This window comes from Tenrec ecaudatus, chromosome 6, assembly GCF_050624435.1.
Source record: "Tenrec ecaudatus isolate mTenEca1 chromosome 6, mTenEca1.hap1, whole genome shotgun sequence".
NCBI classification, from domain to species: domain Eukaryota; kingdom Metazoa; phylum Chordata; class Mammalia; order Afrosoricida; family Tenrecidae; genus Tenrec; species Tenrec ecaudatus.
In genome coordinates, this window is record NC_134535.1 from 106,184,807 (window position 1) to 106,208,048 (window position 23,242).

The 23,242-nt window shown below is 40.8% G+C and overlaps 1 protein-coding gene across 1 annotated transcript in view; it reads left to right on the top strand.

Annotated features, from left to right (window-relative positions):
- Nucleotides 1-23,242, top strand: part of DNAI7 (dynein axonemal intermediate chain 7) — a 71,741-nt gene that overhangs the window by 19,520 nt on the left and 28,979 nt on the right. Inside the window, exons 4-8 of the mRNA XM_075553049.1 lie at nt 2,502-2,603; nt 3,399-3,536; nt 8,146-8,292; nt 10,232-10,335; nt 12,943-13,258. Of these exons, the coding sequence (XP_075409164.1) occupies nt 2,502-2,603; nt 3,399-3,536; nt 8,146-8,292; nt 10,232-10,335; nt 12,943-13,258 (807 nt within the window). The remainder of the gene's footprint in view (nt 1-2,501; nt 2,604-3,398; nt 3,537-8,145; nt 8,293-10,231; nt 10,336-12,942; nt 13,259-23,242) is intronic.

Genomic DNA, 23,242 nt, shown 5'->3' on the forward strand with positions numbered 1-23,242 from the left:
TACAGGTTTCTTTCATTTTGTAGCAATATTTTCATACTTTTTACTTGAAGGCACACACAGTCCCCACATGTGCTGTGCATATGTCACTCAAATTCTACCTGCCCTCTAGCAGTTACACGTCTCTTTTTTTACCAGGACTTTTTAGATCAGTAATTCTCAAGCACTTTACTCAACTCCTACTGAGCTATTGAAATGATTCAGGGCCACAGGAGCTTTGGTTTATTTATGTGGGTTACACGAACAACATATAAGGTATTAGAAATGAAAATGAACTTTTTAAACATTTGTTACGTTAGTAATAAAAAGTAAACATTCATAAACATAGATATGTTAACGTAGCATATTTTAAAATAACTACATTTAAAAATACAGTAGTGAGACTAGAGGCATTGTTTACATTTTCTGGATCTCTTGAATGTGTAGCTGAACAGAAGACAGCTGCATCCCTGTATGTACTTCAGTATTCCATCTGTTGCAATGTGTTGTTTTGATAGAAGTATATGAAGGAAATCTGGCCTCGCACGCATATGTAGTTGGAAAGGGATGGATATTTTAATAGTCTTACAGATGATTGTGTATATTCCTCTTTGGTACTATCCTGAAACTCAACAGAAGGTAGTTTTTAAATATGAAATCTGAAAGCTTATGAGTGAACATTGCTTGCTGTGTTCCTTCAGAATTCATTCACCCATCTTCTGTGCTGAGTAGCTCTCGCATCTATGTAGACATTTTTTTTTGCCATGCATTGATTCTTGGAAAATTTGGAACACTGAGTTGTTTCCCTCTAAATATAGACATATTTCATTATTCACTATCAAAAATTACATGTATTCGTATCATCTCCAGTCATATTGGAACCATTTTCAGGCCCTGTGACTTTGTCAGGTCAGGATGGTGGACCCAGTTTGTAAAAAGTCTACTTCTTTATTTCAGCACTTGAATTTTATCATTGACAGGAACTACTTTGCTTTGTTACCTGGGAGTGACAGGCTCAACTTGCTCATTTTCAAAAGAATATCTCCTAGCTACTGAAATATGCATGACTACCTTGGCAAGGCATTTGTTCTTTTAAGTAAAATGATATTTTATGTACAAATAGGCTAGTGTCGCTTAATAATGCAGCTGCTCATTCTTAGAGGCTAATGAGCTGTCTTATAAAATGTTCCTTGAGAAACTCTGCAGAACTAATCTCACCCCTTTGGACTTCTTTTTGTTCCCCAAACTTAAACAACTTTGAAAGGAACGCTATTTGAGGCCCTTGAGGGTACCCAAACTGCTGCTTTGACCTGGTATAAATCCAAGAATGCAGATTTCTTTGGAGAAGGGTTAGAGAGATTTAGGCTCTGCTTTCAGAAAGTGCACAGACTGAGATGGGGGATACTTGAACAACTCAAACAATTGCATGTGTTTCTCGAAGCAGTATGGCTACATAGCACACAGCAAAGGAAAAGATTGTCTTCATCAAGGCCGTCATATAAAGATAGTTCCTGTCTCCCATGTCACCCAACTCTCCAACCACTCCATCTCCCCCTTCTCACTCCTTGCCCTCAAGTGTACCCTTAGAAGAATACAACTACCAGTACAAATTATGACCACTGCCTTATTTTATGCTAAGGTGTTACCAATTTTACTATTTTTGCTCCATCAATACAAATGTTCATGTGTTAGGCAGGGTTCTCTAGAGAAACAAAACCAGAACACTTATGATTATATCTATATAAGAAGATAGGTTTATACAGCAAGAAGGAATATAACAGCTAATTAGTCCACACAGCAGTATAGAGGGCTCAGTTCAACTCACTTTCATGGAACAGTTATAACACTAGAAGTCCTTCAATTCACATGGGCTGCCTGGTCCAAGGTCAAGTAACCAGACAGCGGAGTCTTCCCTCAGGCAAGGCAGGCAGAGTCTGCCCACAGGCAGCAGGCAGCAGGGTGGGTCAGCAGGTCAGTAGCTCAGAAGCTTAGTGAAGCAGGTCCTGATGGAATCGCAAACTGAAGCAATGCAAGGCGGCAGGATCCAGCAGCCTCAAGCTCTAGCCACAAGATCCACAGGTAGTGTAGCACACAGGTTGAGGCAGAGAACTAGGGAGCAAGAGGGATATGGGATGCCAGCTGTTTTTATTTAAATTTTGGTCATCATCCAATCAAGCTGCAACTTGAGTAAACTCCGCCCACATGTTCCTATTGGCCTAGTTGGCACAATAAATTTAACTATCACAGTTCACCATGTGGAAAAGGCAAATAATGCATTAATATTATTGTGAAAATAGTTCAGATCTTACAGATTCAGAAAGAATCTTGAGGACTTATCTGGTGTGTGTATGTGTGTGTTACATTTTATAAAGCAGTATTTTAGATGGATCTGTCTGGAACTAGTAGCCCAGTAGTCATTTGGGTATGTATATATATGCACATGTAAAATTCAGATGCTACTTGTGAAATGTAAAGCTAACATTACAGAGCAGATCATGCTTATCTATCTTACCCTGATGTAACAGGATCTAGAAAGGAGAAATGAAGAACTTGAAGAACTCCAGTATTTAGAAGAGTGTTATCTTGAAGCAGAGAAATTAAAACAAGAAAATAGATTACTTTCTCAGGTAAAATTGATATACATCTTTTTTTAAGTTAATACTTAGCTAATACCACTAGAGGGAGTTGTAGTCTGATATTCATCTTACTCTCAAGAAATTTTAAACGTATGCACTAAAAAACCACTCATCTGACAAGTATTCTCATATCTCTTATGAAAAAGTACATAAAGCTGTATCCACTGCAATTTGTCAGTACTTATTGAGATCCTGAAAAAAAAAAAAGATACCACTTGATGCTGATTCCATGGTTGTGCTTAAAGCATTTCGAATGTGACTCACACAATTTACCTGTGGAAACAACATGAATGATTACCAGGAGAAAATGAAAACCTCTAATAATAAGGAAAGGAGAGATTGTGGTGTACTTTTAGTGAAATCTTATAATAGGAATAGAAACATATAACAACATGTACAGAATATGAAATGAATGGAAGAACTCATTCTAGAAGTCCAAGAATGATTAGCAATTAGTCATAATAGAAGAAATAGAAATTAGAGCAATCTTGGCTTTTGAAAATTTTGCAAGTTTAGAGAGGAAAACAAAGCTAATTTCTAAAAATGCTGTTTTAAAAATAAATACAATTTCTATTGATCAGAATTGTTGAGAATTAGAAACTTGTCTGATAAAGAGGAATTTGGATATTTTAGTGATATTCAAGTCACTAATTAAAGTTGTACTATGATTTTTTTGCCTTTATTGAAAAACCATGGTTTAAGAAACCTCATGCTTCAAAAAGAAGTCTCTTTCTTCTATGACTGAATATACCTCAGTGTGAACCTTGAAACATTTCTACTCCACAGTGGAAACATTACATTAAGTGTGATGGAAGTCCTGATCCCTCAATACCCCAAGAAATGAATACTTTCATTAGTTTGTGGAAAGAGGAAACAAGTGAGACCTTTGAGGAAGTAATTCAGAAGAGTAAACTAGTGCTAAATGTAAGTGTTTAAATATTATCCTGTGATTTTAAGTGATTTAAATTATTAATAGTCTGATATTGACTCAAAAAGTAGAAGAAAATTAATTTATGATTTGCTCCTTAATAACATTTCAACTTCTGGAGGCTTGACTATATAAAACAGTACTTGGTGATGGTTCATTTTTACAACTTCTAAAACCCTCTTGTCACTGTGTATAAGATCAGAATAACAACATGTAAAGCATGACCTATATGATAGCTTAATGTTTTTTAATTAATCATTTTATTGGGAGCTCTTACAGATATTATAACATCCCATGGTTCAATTAGATCAAGCATAATTGTACAATTGCTACCACAATCCGTTTCCAAATGTTTTCTTATCCCCTTCCTCTCTCCCCTCTACCTCCAAGAACCCTTATTATTCTTATTACATACTATCTTTTGTTTGTTTTTGCCTTATCTTTCCCCATCCAATATATCCATTCACCTACAATTCTGCTATTCGCTCCCCTCAAGTGAGGTCATACAGTCATCCTTGTTATCAGCTCCTCCTCTTCCCCCTTCCTGTATCCTCAGGGAATCATTACTCCCATTACTGTTTCTGAAGGGTTATCTATCTTGGCTTTCATAAAGTGAATGCTTTTAATTATACAAATGACATATGGAGGTCTAACAAGGTTAATGTGATGAAAAAAAACTAAGACCATAATAGTAAGGGGAGGAAATATTAAAGAACTAGAGATCATACATTACATCAGTGCTATACTGCACCCTGGACTTAGCATCCCTCCAATGTGGCCCTTCTGTGAGGGACTGCCCAATTATCTTACAGGTGGGTTTGGGGTCTTCACTTTGTCCACGCTCTTTAGCATCAATCTGATTGCTTGTTCTTGAACTTCTGATACCTATTCCCATGGATACCTCATGATCACACAGACTGGGGTGCTTTTTCCATGTGGGCTTAGTTGCTTACTAGATGGTTGCTTGTTTCACTCCAAGTCTTTAAGACCCCAGATGCTGTACTTGTCCTTTTTGGCTTGGCTAAATTCACTCAGCATTAATATTCTCCAACTCTTTCCACGAGACAAGGTGCTTCATATTTTCATCACTATTTTTTAGGGATGTATAATATCATGTGAATATACCAGAATTTTTAATCTATTAGTCTCCTGGTGGAAATTTAGGCTGTTTCCAATCCTTTGCAACTGTGAACTGTGCTGTGACGAATATTGGAGTGCAGATGTCTGGTTGTGTCTGCTGCTTATTTCTTCTGGGTATATGCCCAGGATTGAAATTGCTGGGTCGTAAGGTAACCCAGTTTATTTTAATCAAACATTATATACTTATGTAGATAGTTTTTGTGTTGCATTGGGGGCGGAGGGTGGTGATGGGAAAATACAACACTCAGTGATTTTTTTTTCCTCAACTGAAATGATTGATTATTCAGTAATTCAGGAAAAATGTTTCTAAGGTTTACTGTGGGCTGGTACCATACCCCTTTAGACACTTGAGTACAAAGATGAATCAGAAGAGGTTTGATACAATTGACATATGAATTGTTATAAGACCTGTAAGAGCCCCCAATAAAATGATTTATTAATAATAATTTTTAAAAGATGAATCAGAAGATCCTCATTTTATAATGTTAGAATGCTTTAAAATGCTGGCCAAAATAATAATAATATTTAAATGCATTGCCTAGCTCAATTGGATGTAAGGGAAAATTCCAAAGGGCATAAAATAGTTCAGAAAAGTCAGCAAATCCTGAAGCAATGACTTCTCAGAGAGTGTCTGCTACCCTCTCAGCAGTGAACCCACTACCACTGAGTCAATTCTGATCTATCAGACTCACTCACTCACTGCCGCTGAATTGATTCTGATACACAGTACCCTTGTAGGGCAGGGTAGACTGGGTCTTGTGGGTTTCCAAGACTTTAAGTAGAAAGCCTCATCTTTCTTCCTCAGAATGGCTGGTGGTTTTGAACTTCTGACCTTGAGGTTAGCAGCCCAACACATAACCACCATGCCATCAGGGTTCCTCTGGGAGAGGACAGAGGCAGAAAGGGGAGAGATGGGGAAGATGAAATGAAAATAATCCAGGAGCCATCAGAAGCATCAAACCCAGGATCACAATTGAAAAATACTATAAATATTAGAATGAGTGACTTAGAATGTAAATGTATTGATGTGTTTAAAGAAGTAAGAGTGGATTCTGAAAGAACTGGAGAAGAAACAGTAATGATAGAAATGAGAGTTTTACTAACCGAAACTAGTGACTAGGTCAAGTAGTAAATGCAACTGAAGATGTAAAAGGTGAATCAGAAGTTGAGTTGGAAGAATATTCCAGAATACAGCATAGAAAGATAAAAATATGACAAATATGAAAGAGCAGTTAATAAACATGTCTAATGAAAAAGAAAAGCTATAATTACATTGAAAAGGAATACCAGTAGGAGATAAAGAATGGAGGAGAAGCAATTTTCAAATAGATACTAGTTAATAATTTTCCAGAATGTATAAGCTACTAATCTTCATATTCAGGAGCACAGAGAATCCCCAGGGTAAGTAGGAAGAAATCTACCCCAGTGCACACTTACATAATGATGGAACGAATTAGAATTTGCTCCTCTTGTTTCTGTTCTTAACCTCGGTGCTTTTGCTGCTTGTCACCATTGCTGTGGTTAACATCTCCGTGTTGCTACAAAATAGTGTGACTCCAGATTCCAGAGGTGAAAATCTAAACTTAGAGGGAGAGGTACATCTAATGGAGATGACATTTTAACTTCGTAGTTCTTTGAAGAGATGACTGCAGTTGCTAGTTATCGAGTGCTTACTAAGTACCAGGCACTCTGTTAAGTTCAGAACACATACCGACTGATTTAAGATGAATAAGAGTATTAGGAGATTTGTTTTACACATGAAGAGGCATGGATTAAATAACTTCCCTGAAGGGTCTTCTGGATCCCTACTGAGAAGAGGTGAGTCTTATTCTAATGTCAAAAACCCCAAAGAGTCTCCCATGCACTGTGAGCAATTAGGGATACCTACAGGCTCATTACACAACATTCTCTTTGCTGTGGATCTTTTTTTTTTTTTAATCATTTTATTGGGGCCTCATACAATTCTTATCACAATCCATACATACATCTATTGTGTCAAGAACATACGTACATTTGTTGCCCTCCTCATCTTTCTACCAGGGAGGCTTCCCTGGATCCAGTGAATTACTTCGTGTGGCTCTTCTAGCCACCGTTGACGACAATTGCAGTTGCTGTAATTCCCACCAAACAACTGGGAAAGGGGGGGGGGGGTGTCAGTGTGGATTGGGTGTATTTCCCCTTTACCTGAGAAGTTGAGGGAAGATGCTGACAGGATTCTATGATTTAGCTGCAATTGTTAACAGGGTTGTGATTGGAAAAACTTGGAACTAGAATGTGGGGATTGGTCCATTTTGCCATCCTGCTGGGTATGAAATGAGCCATCTCAGAAGCAGAGGAGGGTGCCTCACTACCCTTAAGAAAGAAGAGCCAGAAGTGAGTGTGGCCCTTCAAGCAGCGAGATTCCTGCACACTGAGCCAGCTCTGTCCACGAGGCAGAAAGCTGACACCAAAGGAATGGCACAGCAGCAACAGAACCAAGAGCCAAAACACAAGACTGAGTGGTGGGCTTCCTAGCCCACAGAGTGGGTCAAGCTGCGTGCCTCAGGGCAGGAGCCATGCTTGTAGAGTCAGGCACAGAGCTCAGTGCTTCTAGGCACTTCGCTGGGAAAAACTAGGTTTGCAGAACCCCAGTACTAGAGTTGAGTGCCTTTGGGTCGAGGCTTGTGAAATGGTGTGCCCTTTGAGTATTGTCACCATTGTAAAAGAGCTTTGTAACATGGCCTGAGCAGGGCAGAGGCAGGCCCAGAGGGTGAGAGGCTTGCCTTTCAGCCTAGCAGGGCTTAAGCTGTCCTCAGCAAAGAACTGTACCCTGATCATTTCTAAGCCTGAATTTTAACGTAATACCTTCGCTAATAAACTTCATGGTCGTAAGTGTGGTCCCTAAGACTTTTGCGGCCATTGATATTAATTCATGAACCCAGCAGAGAAGTAGACGTGCTTAATTTATACTTTTTAAATGCATTGCCTGTGCCCGTGTCGAAATTTCCACTTTGCCACTTACTAGCTGTTCCTTGACCGTGCTGTGCCTCTGTCTCCCCATTTGTAAAATGAGCACAATAAACTCTTCCTCATAGGATTGCAATCAGAGTGAAATGGAATAAAACATCTACAGTGTTTAGTAGGAGCTCAGTAAGTGTTAGTAATTGTTTTCTTCCTCTTTCCCTTTTCTTATTCCCCACCTCCATGCTGTTATAGCTACAAGCCCTCAGCCTTCGGTTATGAGAAATGGTGACTTTCCTAGCAAGTCAGGAATGATAGCATAATGTCTTTACCACTCGGTTACTTGTCATTGAAAACTTCATACAAGGCTTTTGGGAGGAAATATGTGTTTTTCTGTGGTCTAAATTACAGAATGAATACAGGAAAGAATTTCCTACATTTTACTGGGCATAAGATTGCTTCCAGTTGGCAGAACTTTCCCCTTCCCCCCTTTTGATTCTTTGCAAATATTTTTCTACTTTTTAGTTAATTGAGAAACTGAAATTAATTTTGTTGGAAACCCCATTGTATGATCTGCAAGATAAAGATGTAAAACAGCATGAAGGGTCAATTGAAGAACTAAAGGAGCTCCTCCACGCTAAGTTTAATGTCGCCACAGGATTGCTTCTCAGAGTAAGTGGCATCGTTCACGCATACACTATTTTAACTTCATAAGAGTTGAAATTTAATGGACCTAATAAAATAGTCCAGTATCACTTTTTACTCTTTTTTTGAGAGATTAAAGTCGTGGGAACGTGAGTCAGATAACATAAACCAAATGCATTTAGGCAGCTTTAACAGCTGCCAATATTTTTCTTTTTGTTTAAGTCTAGTTTTTCCTTATACTTACCAAGGTCCACTATGAAAGTAAATTTACAAACTCACATAAATGTACACTAGATAAATCAGTTGGACAAGATTATGATGAGTGTAGTCTCTCTATTTTACTTAACTTTTTGCAATCTGGAAAAGAAACAGAAAAGTTGAAAGAACCAATACCATGAGCTCTCATATCTTCTCTCCCTAAATTCAGCAATTTTAAAATATTTTATGCCATTTGCTTGACTTCTCTACTTTCCCCCAGTCAACCCTGGCAGCTCGGTGGGTTGGCATGACTTGTAACTGTGCTGTCAGTGGTCCAGGGAAGGAGGGAAGGCTGTCTGCTTCCGAAAGGTCAACAGCCCCGGGAAGCCTATGGAGCATTCCTATAGAGTCACTATGAGTTAGAATCAACTCAATAACTGGGTATTATGTGAAAATTGTAGCTATTATGACACTTTTCTTTCAAATATGTCGACACTCATGATCATCTGCAAATAACCACAAAACTATTATTATATCTTTAAAAAACGGTAACTCTGTCATGTTCCTTAACATCACCTCCAGTTTTAATTTGTCTCTACTACTTTATGAAGATCTTTCTAAGCTGTTTTTATTTTGTTTCAGGTTGATTACTGTATCAGAACCCAGTCTAAGTTTGTGCTTTTGGCCGTTTTATCTCTTGGTCCCTTTGGGTGTCGATCAAAGTCTTGGGCAGGGGAGGGAAATAGAGCACCCAAGAGGTCTTACGTGTCACTGAGTTTCTTGTTGCAGTGATATCGATGCCATTTTTTGGCAACTATTTTATGTAAATTGAAAAGGCAAGGGAATGTGTTAGGATTATTAGTTATCAAGATTTTCACTACAGACAAATTATGAAAGATTAGGAAAAACTTGTGACATGTTAAATTTGAAATGGAAATATCAATATGAAGCAAGTTTCTTTATATTTCTTAAAAAAGACACAAGACTATTTGTGGTTAAAGGTTGATTTCAGGGCTGGGGCATGTGAGGTGAAAGAGCCTCCTTAAAGTGTATATTGAATGTCAGCTATCAAGCATTAGACTCATAAAACACATGCCTTTCCTGAATGCCTATAGGTAGATATGTTGCTTCTACACCTGGTATATTCAGAAACTGGCTGACTTTGACAGTCGAAAGCCCACATCTTGATAAGGTAGAGATAAAGAGGTTGGGTACATTTAAAATGAAAAGTGATGACTACAATGTTAAGTTTGGGAAAAGGTAATGGTATCGCGATCCACAAACGTTGACTGGTAATATAAAAGCAACTTAAATCCTTAAACGTTGTTAGGAGAAACAAAGTAGAAAAAGGAAAGGCTGGTCAATTAAATAAATGCATTGAAATCCCTTAGAAACATTAAAAAACACAATTCTTTGTCATTTTGATTCAGGTGTGTTCTGGTGTGATCCCCGCCCTGAGGATTTGCACTCTTACCCTGTGTCCTGAATCAGAATCTGCGTTTTGATAAGAGGAACCAGGCTCAGCCTGCATGGCCCCCTGCTGAGAAGTCGCTAGGGTTGGAAATTAAAATCCTTAGGAGGGTGCCGGCCAGAAGGGAGTCCGACTGGTTGGAGGCCTGACTGTAATACAGTCTTTTTTTTTTTTTAATCTTCACCAGGTTATCCTAGGAAATAAAGAAAATCCAAGATCTACATGATGAAGTAACATATAAATGGCATGATTTATGAGACCTCTAACCCCTTTTAATTGTTTCCTTATCTCTTATAGCAAGCTAGCACTTTGGCAGATCTGGACAGTGGAAATATGGAAAAAATTATCCAAGATGAAAATGTTACTCTTTACGTGTGGGCAAACCTCAAGAAGAATCCAAGGTGGGTGGTGTGTCCCTGTGCACAAGACATTACAGACACCATGGCTGCCAGTCAAGAAGGCCGGCTGCATAGCCACCTAGTGGACTTGGCAACACCACATTCGGCAGTCAGCTGATTGGGGTTTGAATTCAAGACTTGCCATTTACCTTGGGCCCCTTATTTAACTTTGTTGAGCTTCAGGTTTAACCTCAGTAAAATGATGTTCATAAAACTTGATAGGAAAAAAGATTAGACAGTGTATGTAAACATCATAGCGTGGCACCTAGTACCAGTCTGCATTCAATAAACATCCGATTTCTCCCCGTCATCCTGCTCTTCAGCCCCCAGAACACAAAATCAGCACCCAAGGAAAAGAGGTAGGCTTTTGGCACGGCAGTCTGGAACTTAAAGGAGACACACACACACACACACACACACACACACACACACACACACACACTGTTAACTGTTGCAGAGAATCCGTTTTCATTTTTGTAATTTTAAAGATATTAAAGCGAGGTTTCCCCAGTGGTTTTCAACAAACCAACATGTCTCTGAGGAATAATGGTGATAATGACAAATCCATCATCACTTGGTTACTGCTTAATCTCAAACATTTCAAATCGACTCAGGGCAAAGAATTTTTTTAAATTGTTCTATTGGGGGCTCTCACAGCTCTTATCACAATCCATCCACCCATCCATTGTGTCAAGCACATTTGTACATATGTTGCCATCATCATTTTTTATAACATTTCTTTCTACTTGAGCCCTTGGTATCAGCTCATTTCCCACCTCCCACCCTCCCTCCCTCATGATCCCTTGATAATTTAGAAAAAACTTTTTTTCATGCCTTACATTGACCACTGTCTCCCTTCAGCCACTTTTCTGTTGTCCATCCCCCTAGGAGGGGGTTATAGGTAGATCATTGTGATCAGTTCCTCCTATCTACCCTCACCTTCACCTTCCCCTCCTGATATTACTACTCTCATTATTGGTTCTGAGGGGCTTATCCATCCTGGATTCCCTGAGTTTCGAGCTCTTATCTATACCAGTGTACATGCTCTGGTCTAGCCAGATTTAGAAGGTAGAATTGGGGTCATGATAGTGGGTGGGGAGGAGCCATTAAAGAGCTAGAGGAAAGCTGTATGTTTCATGGGTGCTATACTGCACCCTGACTGGCTCATCTCTTCCTTGTGATCCTTCGGTGACGGGATGTCCACTTGTCTACAGATGCGCTTTGGGTCTCCCCTCCGCACTCCCCCTCATTCACATCAGTATGATTTTGGGGGAATCTTTGATGCCTGATAACTGATCCCATTGACACCTCATGATCACACAGGAGGGCAAAGAGTTTTAAAGAAAACAATTACCAAATGAAAATGAGGAGGCTGCCATTCTAATCTCAGCTCTGAAAGGACTAGTTAGATGACGTGGGAAATTCCGACTTTTCCTTCCCTATTTGCCAAAGGGAAGGAACAAAAACTTCCTAAGTTCAAATTTGCTACAAAATACTCTATGGTTTTAATTCTAATAAAAGACACCATGCATTATTCCTTTTCATTGTAAAATTATAACTTACCAAAGACTAAAGCAGCTAAATCTGTATCCTTTTAAAAGAATAAAAATGATATGAACAAGCCACTCAAGTTTAAGAAAAGAAGTGCAGTAGGTGATGTCTTTTACTAAGATAGGGAATCATGGAGGCAGAGTAAGTATTAGTTTAGTTGAGCTTGTAAAGATGGTAAATTGAGGGTTAAACGTGTTGACCTTGCAGTATCTATGAGACATCACAGGACAACTGTTTGAAGGCATTAAAAGAAACCTGGGCATATGCTTTGGGAGTCATCAATAAATAGTTCTTAATTTGGGGGAATCCCTCCAGACTCCTCCAGTCACCAAGTAATTTCCATATGCTGACAGAGATTTAAGGCCATATTTTGAGTTCTTTAAGTTCATCCAGAGATATCTTTTCCCACCACCTCACACCAGGAGCCATAGAATGCATCCTAAACACTTGAGTTTTTAACTTCAGACAAGGAATCCTAGAACTCACATTAAAAACTTCTTCTTCAAATAGTAATTGAAGTAATCACACACTGGGTCACTAACAGCAAGGACAGCAGTTCAAAACCACAAGCCCCCCCTCAAGAGAAAGAGGAGGCTTTCTACTCCTGTAAAGAGTTATATTCTTGGAAACGCACAGGGGCGTTCTACCCTGTCCTATGGGGTCACTATGAGTCAGCACCCACTCGATGGCAGTGAGTTTGCTTTAAAGACTATCCAAGGGATATTATGTATAAGGCGAAGAAAAGAATTTTGGATTGAGTGATATTAACACTGTAATATGAACACGGAGGGGATGGTTAGGATGATGTTTTGCAAGGAAAAAACTGGGAAAGAGCTGTCACAGGTGGAGGGGAAAGTATGGAGCCCTGAAGCCCAGGAGAGTATTTTGAGAAGGAAGCCATTGGCAACCAGGTGAAACAAATGCAACACCGAGAGTAAGTAGGGTGTGGCTCAAAACTCGAATGAAATTAGAGACATAGTGATTAGGGCTCTCCTCGTGCTTGCAGCAGATCTAGTCTCCTAGGGCCTCGTCTTATGTGTTAAAATTAATTACTAACAGGTACAAAAGTATCAAATTCTCTGGAACACAGGTTGGATTTGAAATCCCCAGGATGCTAGCGACATGTGACATTGCGCTGAGACTCCTACATACTCACTACGATCACGTTACTCCACTGTGCTCCTCTCTGAGACCATTACACGCAGAGCGACTTGCTTCTGCAGTAGCTGACATCACCACAGATCAAGATCAAGGTAGCATAGAAGAAACAACCATCAAAGAGGACCAAGAGGAGTTGAAACAACCAGAAGGAGGGTCTCTGGCAGTTATTGAAGAAGGAAAGCTTGAGGAAGAAGGTGATGCTGAAAGAATAAAGGTAGGGCACAATTGAACATATCTAACATGTATATATAAATATATTTTTGCCTGTGTGTAGTAAGTGTTAGTAGATTCCCTGAAGCAACCTCTAAACTTTTCCGGAACCACTATACATTTTCTGAATGTCATTTTCTTGGCAATGGCTCCGTTTTGAATGTGCATTTTTGTTTTTCTTGTCTTCGTTAATAGTTACCATACATAGTTGAGCTAGGTGTTTCAGCACCTTAAAGTTCACTACAGGGATTATTCATTTGCTTATTTATTGTGAAAATCTTTTTTAAAAAACGTTTTATTAGGGGTTCATTCAACTCTTATCACAATCCATATGTACATCAGTTGTGTAAAGCACATCTGTACATTCATTGCCCTCATCATTATTGTGAAAATCTTTGAAGCATTAATTTTCATTTATTTATTTTATTTATGGGAACAAGGAACTTGCCATTAAATGAAATCTGCACAATAAATTTCGCAAAAATGCAGGATTATCTTACATTACTGTGTAATTTCCTCAGCTCTTGGTTTTGTAAAACATACTTTTAACTTTCTTGAAATACAGTACTTTAAAAACTTGATATCATTAGCTAGCATCACATGATTTGAACTATTTAACAACCATTCGTCCTTCAACTGGTCTCTATTTTCTGTCTCCAGAATTTTCAGTGTGCTTGTTATGTTTGAATAAATGATACTTTGAGATTTACTTCCTTAAAAATAGGTATCCCCCCCACCCCCCAAGATCCACTATCCTTTTAAGAAGTAACCGAAGTATTCGGAGTTTTTACAGGTGCTCTAAGGCTAGGCTTATCTTCTTTAAATGAAAGTGATAGAATTGGATTGAATGCATATTTGAATTTAGAAAAGGAATTACTATATATTCTAGAAGGAGCACTGGTGACACAGTGGTTGGGAAGCTTGGCTGGTAAACAGAAAAGATCTCTGGTACCAACCCACAGCTGCTCAGGGGGGAGGCTGGCGTCCTCTGGTTCTGTAGCGATGGTCTCCTTGTGAACTCACCTGTGCAGTCTTTTACCCTGCCCTAGAGGAGAGCTTTGAAGAGTTGAAACTGACTCGACTGCAGGAGGTTTGGATTGACTTTAGTTTAGGTACACTAGAAACGGATTTGAGTGAAAATCTCCCACGAGCATCAACCACTGTAGCAGTATGGAAATGACCACAGCATACTAGTAAGTGCAGTACACTAGAACCCGACCGCAACACGGACCCGTTCTAGAAGGAGCCTGGGATGCGATGCTGTCGAGTTCGAATCGATTTTTCCCATAAGAAATAACTGAAAACTGATTAATCTGTTCACCACCACCAAGTTTTTACCCTAACCTTGCCTTTTTATACATTACACAAATTTGAAGTAAAAATAAATAATGTTATTTAAATAAGAAACACAACATTAAAAAGGTTTTAACAACTACAGTCTGGCCCATAGGTTGAATTGGATGAGGATCTAGATCTGTGGACACAGATGTGGGGCAGAGGGATGGAGAGCGAGTCATTGTTTGGTAGGGGAATCCCCTTCCATGAAATCAACTGGTAGCTGTTTTTCAGGAGTTGTTTTTTTTTTTTTCCTTCTTTGCTTTTTTTTCACTAGGACCTGGCTGGCTCTCTCTAAAAATAAAAATAAAACAAAAACAAAAACATAAACTCTGATATGGTCTGCTGTTGGCATTTCCTTAACTGTTTTTCTAAAAGGGTTTGCTAAATTATCATCAACAATATCGATACTATAGTTAACCAGTTCCTTATCATGATTCTTTTCAAAATAACTCGTTCTTAGGACCCATGTTTTTTTTCTAAAAACAGTAGAAAGAGCCACAAAAACTAAGAAAAGTATAGCAAAACGCTTGGCACACAGCGGCAAAAGGTTTAAACAACATGTGCTAACACGCCAATTAACACTGAGTGACCGAAACACGGACTGCCTTTGTTTACAAAAATCACCTGCGTCAGGTTGGATTCTGATGTTTTGTTTGAGCGCTGAAGCAAAATTTTCTCCACATTTCACATCGAAATCGGAGTACGTCGAGTACTGATGCGGTCGAGTACTGGGTTTCTACTAAATTTAGATTGTGATTACAGTCGTGAACCGGAAGAGAGATCAGTAGGAAACTGAATGCTTGGTTCTTGGAAAAATTGTCATTATTGTTGAAATGTTCTCTGGGCAACAAAGAGTTTTAAAACGACAAATTATGCATTTTATGGCATATTGAGACTGTCTTCAAAAAATAGTTCAGAAAACCCAAGTAAACAAGCAATTTGTTATAAAGTAGAAATCAACAAAATATTCATTTTTGCAGTCAAGAGAGCTTTGAAAGTAACTTTCTTTTACTTCTCAGGTAGCAGAGTAGCATGACTCGGTGGTCTTTCCTGGTTCTTCCCTTTCCTGGACATAGGCCAGGAGTTTACTCTGCATTCCCTGGAAGCTGTATCTGACCATGTGACTTGCTTTCATCAATAGTGAAAGGACCAAAATGGCCTCAGCTGGGCGGGGACCGGGGGACAGGCCTTGCACTTATTATTTAAATATGCCATAAAAATCTGGCAGGTTTTTCCTCATTGGAAATGCACAAGAACAGCACATCAAAAGATTTTAAATTGTTGAAAGTATGAGGAGACTATCTATACATGTTTCATATTTCTCTGCCGAAAAATTAGATAGTTGTATAAGTTCTTGGAGAATAATTATTCTAGCTTACTCATTGAAATTTTACACGAAAATTGTGCAATGAGGAAGTTGTGAAATAACAATGACAAAGCATCTGACTGGAAATATTCCTTGAATTCATGTGGCTAAAACAGTTCTTCTATATACATGCATGTCTTTGTAAAACGACCCATGTAGTGCTGCTTTATTAAAGTTCTGTGTATTTTGTACACAGTTTGATGTTAAAAGCATATTGATGGATTCATTAGAGTGCTGAGCAGTACAGTTAATCCACTTTCCCCAAGGCCCGCCGTCTGTTGTCCTAGAAAGCCCTATCACTCACTTGCAACCAGGGAGCTCCAAACCACCAGCCTGAGCTTTGCTCCCTCTGAATAGCTGTTGGCAGTGTGTTCCCTCCAACCTTACTTCTCAACCTTACCCCACCCAGCCTACACCCTTGATCTTGCTCCATCAGACTTTATTTTAATCTCCAAACTCAAAGAACATTTAGAAGGCACACAGTTCGAATCCCTTGGGAATGTCAGAACTGCCATTTTGACCTGGTGTAAATTAAAGAGCCCTTCTTTGGAGGAAGGGCTAGAGAAGTCTCCAGAACTAGAGAGACGAGATGCCAAGAAACAACAGCTTCACATTTTAATATTTGCATTTAGTAAATGTTCTATCGTTTTGTAATTCAATTTTCTTTTAGAAAAATGAATACAAGACGAATCCTGCTCCTAGTGCAATTGTGGGAACTATGTGCCCTCCTCTGCCTTCTGGGGCTAACTGCTACAAGTCAGAGGCCAACACGCCGCCCCGTCCCTCACAGCACTCTGTCCTGTGGTTAGGTTTGATAGTTCACAGAACTCACAGACGGCACGCACAATCGTGGGGTTTATTAATGACATTAAAAAGTTATTCAGTAAGAGATGGTCAGGATTTAGTTGTTCAGCCAGGACAGTTTCTTCTCTGGCATCCCTGCAGGCAGGCCTCTGGCCTGGCCTCTGCCCTGCTAGGGCAGTGTTTCGAAGCTCTTTTAGGACTGCTGATGCATCCCTAAAGGACATGCCACTCTGCCACTTATAAGCCTTAAACCAACTGTGGCCAGCACGCCCAGTGCTCCCAATTAAGTGCCCAGAGGCACACCATTCCACAACCCAGCCTTCTTCCCCAAGCTCTGACCTTTGCTTGCTCTGTGAGCTGGGAGGTTCGCTGCTCTGACTCCTGGCTCTGCTGTTGCTGCTGCTGTGCCACTCTCCCGGTGTCAGAGCTGTCTCCTGTAGGTGATTATACATGCATGCTTCATCATTCTGCCCAAACCCCTCACATTCTGAAAAAATCTAATATGAATCGTACTGAATTATGTACGCTTTTCACAGAAATAGATGAATCCCATATGAATAGTGCATGCAGCAAGGCAGGAGGGGAAAGTCACTTCCTGTGCTGGAAGAGGACTGGAGAGCAGGGGAAAGGCTTGCCAAACTAGGCCTGTGCTTCAAGCTGGACCTATGCTTGGGCCCTGGCACACAGCGGTGACTCGCTGGGCTGTTAACTACAGGCCACCAGCTCGAATCACCAGCCACTTTCAGGAGAAAGATAGCTTTCTACTCCTGTAGAGAGTTACGAGTAGGAAGTCTCCAAGCGCTGTTTATGCTCTCCTTACAGGGTCACGATGTGTCAGAATCAACCTGCTGGCAGCGAGAGATACATGCCACAAATTCTAAATAGTCCAAGTGTGGGAAGACTTCTGGGAGATTTATAAAGAACATTAACAGCTTAAGAAGAGAGAACAAATAGTTTGCAGTAATTTATGGAGAAAAGATATGGTGCCTAAACCTAGGAGGTCTCTATATAAATCTCTATATAAACAAAGGGCCAGAATTCAGATGGACACGTAATCACCAAGGCAATAATAACGTTTTCTTGAGATGAAGAAAAAAAAGTCTTCAGGTTTAAAAGCCAAAATTTAGCTAATCTATCTTGATGGATCCCTTAATTTAGATGAATAAAGGGCAAATCCTACTTCAGTGGGTTGAGGGAGCAGAGGGTTATATACTACTCAATGTGGTTATGGGTTGGGCTGCTAACTGCAAGGCATGTGGTTTGAAACCACCAGCTGCTCCAAAGGAGAGAGACAAATCTTTCTACTCCCGTAAAAAGTTCCTGTCCTGAGGGGTTTAGGAGAGGAGATGGGTCAGTCAGGGTGCGATGTAGTACCGATGAAGAACACAGCTTTTCCCCAGATCCTGGATGCTTCCTCCCCCCAACTACCATGATCCGAATTCTTCCTTGCAGGGCTGGATAGGGCAGAGGTTGTACACTGGTACATATGGGGGCTGGAGGCACAGTGAATCCAGGGTGGATGATACCTTCAGGACCAAGGGTGTGAGGGGCGATGCTGGGAGAGTGGAGGGTGAGTGGGTTGGAAAGGGGGAACTGATGACAAGGATCCACATGTGACCTCCTCCCAGGGAGATGGATGGCAGAGAAGGGGGGGAAGGGAGACTCCGGATAGGGCAAGATATGACAAAATAAAAATCTGTGGATTATCAAGGGCTCATGAGGGAGGGGGAAGCGGGGAGGGAGGGGGAAAAAAAAGAGGACCTGATGCGGAGGGCTTAAGTGGAGAGCAAATGCTTTGAGAGTGATTAGGGAAAAGAATGTAAGGATGTGTTTTGTACAATTGATGTATGTATATGTGTGGATTGTGATAAGAGTTGTATGAGCCACTAATAAAATGTAAAAAAAGAAAATTTAAAAAAGGAAAATGATTAGGGCAAAGAAGGTACAGATGTGCTTTATAAAATTGATGTATGTATATGTATGGATTGTGATAAGAGTAGTATGAGCCCCTAATAAAATGTTTTAAAAAAATAAAATAAAGCCATCCACTGCTATTAAATCTAAAAAAAAAAAAAAAAGTTTCTGTCCCTCCAGGGAATCCAGGGTGGACGATACCTTCAGGACCAGGGGTGTGAGGGGCGATGCTGGGAGAGTGGAGGGTAAGTGGGTTGGAAAAGGGGAACTGATTACAAGGATTCACATGTGACCTCCTTCCTGAGAGATGGACGGCAGAGAAGGGGGGGGGTGGGAAGGGAGACTCCGGATAGGGCAAGATATGACAAAATAACAATCTGTGGATTATCAAGGGCTCATGAGGGAGGGGGGAGCGGGGAGGGAGGGGGAAAAAAAAGAGGACCTGATGCAGAGGGCTTAAGTGGAGAGCAAATGCTTTGAAAATGATTAGGGCAAAGAATGTATGGATATGCTTTATACAATTGATGTATGTATATGTATGGATTGTGATAAGAGTTGTACGAGTCCCTAATAAAATGTAAAAAAAATGATTAGGGCAAAGAATGTACAGATGTGCTTTATACAATTGATGTATGAATATGTGTGGATTGTGATAAGAGTTGTATGAGCCCCTAATAAAATGTTAAAAAAAAAAGTTCCTGTCCTGGAAACCCACATTCTACTTTGCCCAGTAGGATTTACTACTCATTGGAATTGACTCCCTGGGAGGGAGAGTGTTTGTTTGGGTTAATAGTAGAAGACAGAAAGCAATGTTCATTGCCTTCCAAGGACAAAGGATGTTCTCTTAAAATGTTATGCCCTGCCAAATTTATTATAAATAGTCAAAGCAAACCAACAAACTCCAAACCCACTGCCAGCAAGTCAATTCCAGCAACCCTATGAGACAGAAGAGACCTGCCCTGTAGGTTTCTAAGCCAGACAGCACCCCAGAGTGGAGAGCCTCCTCTTTCTCCGGGGCATGGCTGATGATCTTCTGTTAGTAGCTGATCTTACATTAGCAGCTCAAAGAGCAATCCAGGACACCATTTTCCATCAAATCAAGAACCAATGATTTAGTTGGATTTTAAATCAGACAAGGCCAGGGCAAAGCAGACATTTTCCTGTACTGCTGTAAGAATATAAAATTGGGGTCAATTTTCTGACGGGCAATTTGACACTATGAAAATATGTCTATAGTTTGTGTTTCTACTGTTTGTAATCATTAAGAAATCAGAAAAGTAAAAGTGTATGTACCAAGATGTTCATTAAAATACATTCAGTGTAATTATTGGGATTCTTCCCTTCATGGTTCGCTCAAGAGAAAGACGGCTGTCTGCTTCGGTAAACAGCTACGGTCTCAGACACCTCCGGGGGCACTGTGAGCATGGACTCCGTGGCTCTGAGAGTAAACACTCAGGCCCTGGAGGACAATCATTTTTGGATAGCTGCCATATTTACAATAACCACATTAAAAAACATATTGAAGATCCATTATTGTCCAGTTGATGCTGATGCACGATGATCCCAGGTGTGTTACAAAGCAGACCTGCTCCATACTGGGGTTTCTTTTTTCCTGTGCTGTAATGCTTGCTGGATGTGGATGCCGGTGGCACAGCACTTAAGTTCCGCGCATGGATGCAAGCCGGAAAGGTGGGCTGTTCAAGCCTCGCCAGCAGCTTCACGGGGAAAAAGACCTAGCAATCTGCCCTCATAAAGATCCCAAAACAAAGAACAAAAAAACAAACACACTGCCATCGAGTCAATTCTGACTCAGCGACACTGTAGGATAGAGTAGAACTGCCAAGTCTTCACAGGAACTGAAAGCCTCATCTTTCTCCCTTGTGCTTAGCAGCCAACACATATCCAACTGTGCCACCCGGGCTGGGGCAGGTATACAGTGTCACACAGAGCACTCTGAGTAGGACTTGACTCACCCGCTCTCAGCAACAGCAAGGTTTGCCAAAGCATATCACCAGGCCTTTCTTCTGCAGCACAGCAGGGTGGGTCCAAACTGCTACCCGTTAGGGCAGTACTTGGAGACAACCATTAGCACCTCAAGAACCTTGTATTCACAATGCATAGCACTTAATACGTAGTAGGAACTCCTAACCCAAACCCAACTCGTGGCCATTGGGTCAATGCTGCGTCATAATGACCCTATGGGACAGGGCAGAACTGCCCCTGGGAGTTTCTGAGACTGTAACTGTTTGGGGGAGTAGAAACCCCCGTTTCTCTCCCTCTGGGCAGCGGGTGGTTTCTAATTACTGACCGAATGGCTAGCAGCCCATCAGGCAACCACTACACCTGGTAGGGTCTCAGTAAATGTTCACTGGTGAATGAATGAAGAAAATAAGTGAATGAATGAATTATTAAGGGATTACCGTAGAACCCCTGTACTCGACCTCATCAGTACTCAACATAATCCGATTTCAGCGCAAAATGTCGAGAAAATTTTTCACTGGAGCTTGAACTAAACATCAGGATCCAACCTGACACACGTAATTTTTGTAAACAAATCAGTTGGTGTTTCGGTCACTCGGCATTAGTTGATGTTGTTAGTACAGTTTAAACTTTTTGCAACTGTGTTCTAAGCGTTTTGCTATACTTTTATTAGTTTTGTGGACTTTTGTACTGTTTTTAGATAAAAAACCATAGGTCCTAAGAAAGAGTTTTTTTTTAAAGAACCATCATGATAAGGAAATGCTAAACTGTGTTAGCGATCTTGTTGATAATTTGTAAACCTTTTTAGAAAACAGGTAAGGAAACACCAACAACAGACCACTAGACAGATTTGGATTTTGTTGTTGTTGTTGTTGTTGTTTTAGAGCAAGCCAGCCAGGTCCTAGTGAAAAAAAGGCAAGATGGGGAAAAAACTCCTGAAAAGCAGCTACCAGTTGATTTTTATGGAAGGGGCTTCCTTTCCAAACAATGGCTCTTTCTCCATCCCTCCTGCCCACATCCATGTCCCCAGACCCAGATCCTTATCCATCGCAAGGTACGGGCCAGACCATAGGTGTCAAAAACTTGTTAAAATGCTATTTCTTATTTAAATTATTTAATTATGAACTTACTTCCTTTGACATTTCTGCGTAATGTTTTGTATACAAAGGCAAGGTTAAGGTAAAACCTTGGTGGTTGAGAACGGATGAATCCGTTTTCAGTTATTTCTTTTTTTTTTTTTTTTCCTTTTTTAAACATTTTATTAGGGGCTCATACAACTCTTATCACAATCCATACATATACATACATCAATTGTATAAAGCACATCTGCACATTCCCTGCCCCAATCATTCTCAAAGCATTTGCTCTCCACTTAAGCCCTTTGCATCAGGTCCTCTTTTTTTCCCCCCTCCCTCCCCGCTCCCCCCTCCCTCATGAGCCCTTGATAATCCACAGATTTTTATTTTGTCATATCTTGCCCTATCCGGAGTCTCCACCCCCTTCTCTGCCGTCCCTCTCCCAGGGAGGAGGTCACATGTGGATCCTTGTCATCAGTTCCCCCTTTCCAACCCACTTACCCTCCACTCTCCCAGCATCGCCCCTCACACCCTTGGTCCTGAAGGTATCATCCACCCTGGATTCCCTGTGCCTTCAGCTCCCATATGCACCAGTGTACAACCTCTGCCCTATCCAGCCCTGCAAGGTAGAATTCAGATCATGATAGTTGGGGGGAGGAAGCATCCAGGATCTGGGGGAAAGCTGTGCTCTTCATCGGTACTACCTTGCACCCTGACTGACCCATCTCCTCTCCTAAACCCCTCTATGAGGGGATCTCCAGTGGCCGACACTTGGGCCTTGGGTCTCCACTCTGCACTTCCCCCTTCATTCATATATATATATATATATACACACACACACACACACACACACGTATATATATACATATATATATCTGGAAGAAGCACACCAGCCAGTGCGATCACGAGGTGCCAAAGTGACCAGGTATAAGGCATCATTCAGTTATTTCTTATGGGAAAATTGAATTGCATCTCAACACTCCTAGAACGGATTAGCGTCGAGGCCCGGAGTCCCACTGTCTAAACCAGTCGTGACTAGTAAGAGTTTGATTTCATGTGAACTGCCCATGTCAGGGAGTCCAACCTTATCCCCATCTAACTAGTGTGCAGTGTGCGGACACTCTGCAACCTTCCCGTCCGGTTGCTGGCGTGTGCTGGGGACTCTTACTGCTATTGGTAGGGAGCCTACACACCCCCAGTGACGTTTTTGGCAGGGAAACTGCTCTTCTGGGAACTTTGGTAAAGCTCCAGCATAGTGCCTGGTGATCGAACCAATTGCTGCTGAGTTGCCTCTGACTCGTAGTGACCCTACATGACAGAGTAGACCCGCCTCCTCGCCTTGCCCAGGCTGTCGTCCTTACAGAAGCAGACTGCCACATCTTTCTCCTGCTGGCGGAATGGAACCACTGTTGGCAAGCCCCGTGCTTCAGCCACGCCATCACCACGGCTAGTTCCACTGCTCTAAGAACTCAGAAAAAGTACGTTCCTGGCTTTCTGGCAGGAATTCGGT